Source organism: Beta vulgaris, chromosome 1 (genome assembly GCF_026745355.1).
Source record: "Beta vulgaris subsp. vulgaris cultivar EL10 chromosome 1, EL10.2, whole genome shotgun sequence".
NCBI classification, from domain to species: domain Eukaryota; kingdom Viridiplantae; phylum Streptophyta; class Magnoliopsida; order Caryophyllales; family Amaranthaceae; genus Beta; species Beta vulgaris.
The window spans coordinates 53483231-53489955 of record NC_079202.1 but is presented as its reverse complement, the minus strand read 5'-3'; the positions used below and the strand labels follow the sequence as shown (position 1 = coordinate 53489955).

Below are 6725 nucleotides of genomic sequence, written 5' to 3'. Positions count from 1 at the left end.
ACTTATTTTCTTAAGTAACTTGTACCACTATTTTTTTTTTTCTTAAAAAGTTGAAAATGTTAGAAAATTCTATTTGGTTAAATTTAGTTAGCTAAACAACATATAAAATATTTGAGCACTCCACATAAAATGTAGTTAAGAAAATGCATCTAATAGGGTCAAAAGTTTAGTCAACTTAATGATAATACTATGATTTTAATGATTTTCCCTTTAAAACGTTTTTTCTATAGTTTAGTTATGCAGATAATCAGATTTTGTTGGATTTCAGCACTTTCAATAATTCATTAATAGTATGTATGTTCAAAGAAAGTCTGCCAGTTGATTAAGGATGAGCTTAGAAAGACAAAATATTGTCCATCAAAAATCAAGAGGACCTATTCTAACCTATACAAGTAAAATAAGTTGGGTTAAAAACCAAATAAAAAAGCGATTTAGCAAGTACAAAGAAATGTAGTATTGATCAAGATGACTTGTTGCAATTGTTTGGAATCTTTTAGGTAAGAACAAATAGAGAAGTACTTCGACTTTGCTCAGCTCACCAATTCAGATAAGTTAAAGTTCCCTCTTTTGGTAAGTTGAATTCAGAAACAATAGGATGAAACAGTTGACTGGGACAATATTGAGAAAAGCTACTCTAACTCATACGACAACTTCAGACAAGCGAAGTTTAAGGCCAATATATTCTGATTAGTGAAATTCAATGCCAATACATTCACGAAACTAAAGTTCAACGTCAAGAGTAAGCTTAAGTGGTAATCTTTTCCATCTTTACTAGCAAAGTGTAAGGTTCAATTTCTACTCCTACATATTTGCTTGAAATTTAAGGGGTAAAGATGGGTGGAGATGCATAATTTGTGTTAACTTATAATGGATTCCTAATAACAACCCAAAAATTTTCTTCTTAACTAATAAAAGGAGTTCACTTCGAGGCCAACATGTTCATCTGTGTTTGTCAAAACCTAAATTTAGGTTTTAAGCGTTCTACTTTAAGAACATATGTCAAGCCTTCCTGGTAAGGACCCCCAAATTTTCCCCCTACTTGCAAGAGACTTCAAATTACCCTTTTTTTTCCGTTTTTAAGAGTAAGAACATATGTTACCCAATATTGATCCCAAGAATTATAAGACAGTCAATGTCCAAAAGAAGCAATAATGACCTTCAAAGGTTTGTGACTTGGTCAGATTCATGAGACGAAGATAAAAACTGTAACTCAAAGGCCTGATATATTAAACAGTAATCTCTCCTTGGTACAAATAGAACATGATGATTCTTAAACTTTCAACCATAGACTTCTATTGTGGTTATCGAAGCAAAATACAAAACAAAAAACACTGCAAAGCTGTCTAAACTTCGAGTCAACCAACGCCTGCCTAGCCATCTTATGGGTTCTTCAGTCTTTCCTGACCAACCAGAGCTTACCCACAACATGAAGTACAGCAACGAAAGCAATAAAACCTATGCTCATCATAAGAACAACATTTGGGGAGATCTTCAAACCCGGAGCATCATCGGTGTAAAATTGCAGCATAGTTCCAGAAGCCCCTCCTCCAGCTGCCCCTCCGGCTGCTGGCCTCCTTCTCCTAAGGCTGGCAGCGGCAGCTGCACTTCCTCTTGGGGGAGCTGTTCCAGTGGCCATATCTGCAAAAGGCATAACACAGCTTAAGAACCTGATGACATCAAAGATAAACCTACAAGGGTGGATTAGTCATAACACTAAAGCAACAAAAAGAGAACCATCCAATTATGCATTAGTGATGATTTCACCATATAAACAAAGAGAAAAACATTTTCTTCCATGGTTTGCTAAAAGAGGGATAAAAAAAAAAAAAAGAGCACTAGGTGAAATCAGCACTACAATCTCCAAACAGATTAAACGATTGTTGTTCTTCTTCAATGATCACATTTTAGAGAGTGTTTGAAAGGGAGGACAACATGTTCCTGGTTGATTTTCCCTTGTTTGATTTGTGAAGAGCGGATGATCCCCAAGCTCAAGGGCCAACCACTAATTCCCAAGCCAAGCTCAAGGGTCAACCACTAAGTGGAAACTTGATCCTCGTTTCCCATATTCCCTTAGCATACTTTTCTTACAACTCAAACTTCTAAAGCGAATGAAATAAATAACATGGGATTCTTGATGTTGCCATTAACAATTACTGATATAAATGATGTTCATGAATCATGGCCTTCAATCACAAGCAAACGGAAACCGATGAATTTTAATATAGGTATAATGCAACACCGCTAAGATCAATTTTAATACACAAACTTATCAACAACGACAACACATAAACTTAAACAACAAAAATGTAATCTCTATTTACAATGTAAAGTAGAGGAGGTAACAGCCTCATCATCCTTCTAGTGTTCTTCGCTTGAATGCACATCTGTATTTTGATCGTTTCTACATCTCTCATCTCTCATCTCTCCGTCTCTCGACTCACTAAACTAGCTAATTATGCACTATTACCCTCTAGGATGAGAAAGTACTCAACATATAACAAAGACAAAGCCCTATTACTAAAACAGGAAATTTTTCCCAAGACTAACAGCATCATAACCTCAATTTCAAAAACTTAACATCACAGCTCAATATTACTTCCATAGTAATCAAATTTATCCGGCAATTCACAATCATACAGAATCATATTGCGCTAAAAACCTACATATAACCCTCCCAATCTACAAAGTTACCTAAGTTTATTCACCCAATTGGACAAATCAAATTGACCCACAAAATCTAAAACACATTACACAAATTATCGCCTTTCATTAGCAGCAAATCATACCAAAACCACTAAAGGAGTAAAGGGCATATCAAAATCCAATCAATTAACAACTTAAACCCAAATCCAACAACATGAAATTGGAGAGAGAATTTCAATATTTCATAGATAGTCAACATCTACCATTCAACAAGAAATCAACGGCTAAAAACAAAGTACACTAATTTCACCATTAACAAACAGAAACAGATCAAATTCAACACAAATCACAGTTTTTACATTTTATTCTACTTGGATCTACTATCTTCCAATTTCTGCACCAAAAATTTAGATTTTTTTTCTTCAAGGAACTAAAAAAAACGCGTCTTTATCTGAAAAATTAAGAAATTGGGTCTTCAATTAACATAATACCCAGATCGAAAAGTAGGGTAATTTGCAATCAGAAATCAGATTCATACATGCAAAAAAAAAAAATTGAACCCCAAAAATCAAAGATTAAACAGATGCTAAATCTAGAAAAAAATTATACTTATTAAAGATTGAAATAAAAACTGACCTGAATTTCTCGAGTAAAGATTTAAGGGAAAGAGATTTAAGAAATTAGAACAAGGGTAGAAAATTTTCGATCGAAGGAAAAAGCTGAATAATAATATTGATATTTGATTCAATCCCTTTTTTTTCAGTTAGTAAGTTTATATATGCAGAGGTAACGAGAGTAATGAAGCCTCCACATAGATTGAGCCAATAGTTAGGTGCCACGTATGACGCGTTGATCCCAAATACTCCGAATTTTACTTTGAGTTGAAAATTGTATGAGAAAGGAAAAAAAGAAACGTGAATCAATGTGTTAGGTAACGTCCTAGACGTGGGTGGAAGTACATGTGCATAATTCATATCGATATTTATTATTAGGAAAAATTGACAAAAATAAATCAGCCTTTGGCCCATCTTCCACAAATAAGCCAACATTTTGAAATTCTAGAAATAAGCTAATATTTGCATCATTTTAGTCAAATTTAGATTAGAGCTTTTCATTTACCTGCTAACACACCACCCATCGCACCACCCCAACTGTCACAACAGATCACTCCGCCACCCTAACTGCCACCCCACCACCCCAACTGTCACAACAAACCATTACCCCAACCCCACCCATCGCACAACCAGCCACCACCACCTAAAACCCACGCACCCAACACCGAACCTAACACCCCCTAGACCTTCCACACCCACCCACAACCGAACATCCCACCCCACCTCACCAAACCCAAAACCCCTAACCAACCCTGACACCACCACAACCCCACCCGTGAAACCACCCAAAACCCCGAAACAACCCCGACCATCAAATTACCCAAAACCCATGCGGTGAAACCACCCAAAACCCTCATCGTGAAACTCCCATCTCGAACCAAACACCACCCCCTTTAAACCAATGTAAGAAGATTTCGAAGGAGAGAGAGAAAGGAGATCGAAGGGAGAGAGAAAGGAGGTCCGCTGTGGATGTGGACATCCGATGAGTGGCGATCCGGTGGGTGGATGTCCAGTGGGTGATGAGGAAAAAGGGAGAGAGAAGAGAGGAAGTAGAAGATTGAATGAGAGGAGAGAGAAAAATAAAGAGTAGAAAATGAGAATAAAGAGAAAATTAAAGAAATAAAACAAAATTATACCTATATAACCGGTCACAAGTCATCTGACCTAAATTTGGCTAAAATGATGCAAAGATTAACTTATTTCTGGAATTTCAAAAAGTTGACTTATATGTGGAAGATGGGCCAAAGGTTGGCTTATTTTTGTCAATTTTTCCTTTATTATTATGTATAAAAATATGCATATTGTTGTGAAATTAAACATGGGCAGGGCCGTCTTAAACAATTCAGGGCCCTGTGTTAATTTTAAATTTAGGTCCCAAAATTTTTAGAATATATAACTACGACATATGTAAAAATACATACGAGGCATATAATATCATAATTGTTATTTCAAACGACAAAATTCATAGTTGAGAATAAACTAATACTACCTAAGAATGAGAATCTTTGGCATTATTTAAAATTTGAATGTAAAAAATGAAAAATATTAAGAGTTAATTTGGTAAAAAAAAAAAAGATAAATTTCTAGAGTTGGTAATTTTTTACGAAAATGATCCTTGACTATTTTTTGAGAAAAGCATACTTGCTTTTATTAGTTTGATTGTCTATAAATAAAAGAGGAAAAAAGGGGTTCAAAAGCTACCTCGTAGGTTCGAACCATTGACTGAATACGAAGACAAGGAATCATTACAAGGTAGTACCAATGTGCTACAACATAAACCTTTACTATTCTATCACAACAACATGATTATAAACTGATTTGGGGGGCCCTATTGACTTGGGGGCCCTGTGCAGTGGGTCTGTTTGCACAGCCCATTCACCGGCCCTGAACATGGTGAACAGAAGATTATAGAGTGAAATTTAGCATAGAAGTGGTTATTTCTTTCGTATTACTATTTATGCCAAATGTTATATTTATACTACAAGAAATATACTACAAGTCAATATATGTACATTGAGTTTGTCTTGTAAGAGACCGTCTATTTTAAAATTAGAATTAGGCAATGGTAAGTCCAATAATAAAAAGAGAATTAACTCAATAATGACTAGCTTACTTTCTTTCTGTGACTGATATGTCACATTTATATGTAGTTTTTAGATGCATTTTGATTGCATTTAGAACTCCTTTTAGAGCATTTAGGTGTATAATGGAATGAATTACGTAAGTTGTGCTCTACTACCCCGTTTGCGTGTTTTTATCATGTTCAGGTTACTTTGATGCAAATTGATTATGATTACCTAAGATCAAGTTTATTAATCATTGAAGATGAAGATATCTTGCACAAGGATCACAATGCATCTTTTCGGGACAATTTCGAGTAAGAATGAAGCAAAGAGTTAGTGAAAGAAGTGTCTAAACTGACACATGTTCACTATTTTGATCATAACTTTTGATAGAAAATTGATAATCAAGAAATTCCAGTTGGGTTGGAAACTAGACTTCAAGGGCTTTCCCATGATAGGTCACATGCTCAAATCCGACTTCTGGTTTGAGAGATACAGCCTTCGCATAAATCAAAATTTCACTACGATGCAAGGCAAATTAGCCCGGTCAACCGGGTGAGAAAAGAGCCAAAATCGCTTGCGCGCCCGACCGGGCGGATTTGCTTCTTTGTCGTAATTTCCTAATCACCGTTGCCCGACCGGGCGGATTTCGCCCGGTCGACCGGGCGGCTTCTCTGGACGCGTTTTTTCGGGTTTTTAAACCGGTTTTGTAAAGAGTATAAATAGGTTTTTGATATTTTCGTTTAGACTATCTTATTTTCTACGTTTTTTATGGCTAAATACTTATTTTTTCTCTCTCTACCTTGTGTTAACTTTTGATTTGGAAGATTATAAAGCGTTTTCGTTGTTCTTCAATCATTCAGTATTCTTATCTACTTAGTTTAATTTAATGAATTCCTTTAGTTTGATTATGTTTATTGAGTTTATTGCTATCATGAGTGAGTAGTCTATTTCTAGGGCTTAGAAAGGGAAGCCATGTTTATACCTTTTTTATTGTGGTTTGATGTTCTTCAATAATTGGATTGAATTAGAATAATTCATGTTGATTTGTTATACTTGTTTAATTCATGTAATTGCGCAATATCATGAGTTATGTTTAGCTAATAAGAATTAGAATCGAAAGATCGTATTCATTAGAGGTTTGTTACAATATGTAGATTTGATTATGTTGAGCGATCGTACTGGCATATGTTAATCTAAGAGTTGTTAATGCCTGACCAAGGATTAACGAAATACTTTATTTATTCGAACCTCAATCCAAGTGTTGTTGAACTATATTATATTGATTAAACTGGTATGAGCATGATGGACCGATCGATTGCCCTAGGCTTTTAATTATTTGATAACTTCCCATTTTTCTGCGTTCTAATTTATTCTAGTTTAGTTATTAATTCCTCAATTATTT

At 35.1% G+C, this 6725-nt stretch overlaps 1 protein-coding gene across 1 annotated transcript; it reads right to left on the bottom strand.

The window, feature by feature from the left end:
• Positions 1-1197: 1197 nt before the first annotated feature.
• Positions 1198-3440, bottom strand: LOC104905336 (protein transport protein Sec61 subunit beta). Its single transcript, XM_010693840.4, has 2 exons — positions 3280-3440; positions 1198-1638 (listed from the first exon to the last, which is right to left on the bottom strand). Exon 2 carries the CDS (start codon positions 1634-1636, stop codon positions 1391-1393), a length of 246 nt encoding a protein of 81 aa, XP_010692142.1. The 5' UTR covers positions 1637-1638; positions 3280-3440; the 3' UTR covers positions 1198-1390.
• Positions 3441-6725: the final 3285 nt, after the last annotated feature.

Excerpts from the sequence above, each read along its gene's own strand:
- LOC104905336 (XM_010693840.4), bottom strand. The coding sequence starts at position 1,636 with ATGGCCACTGGAACAGCTCCCCCAAGAGGAAGTGCAGCTGCCGCTGCC.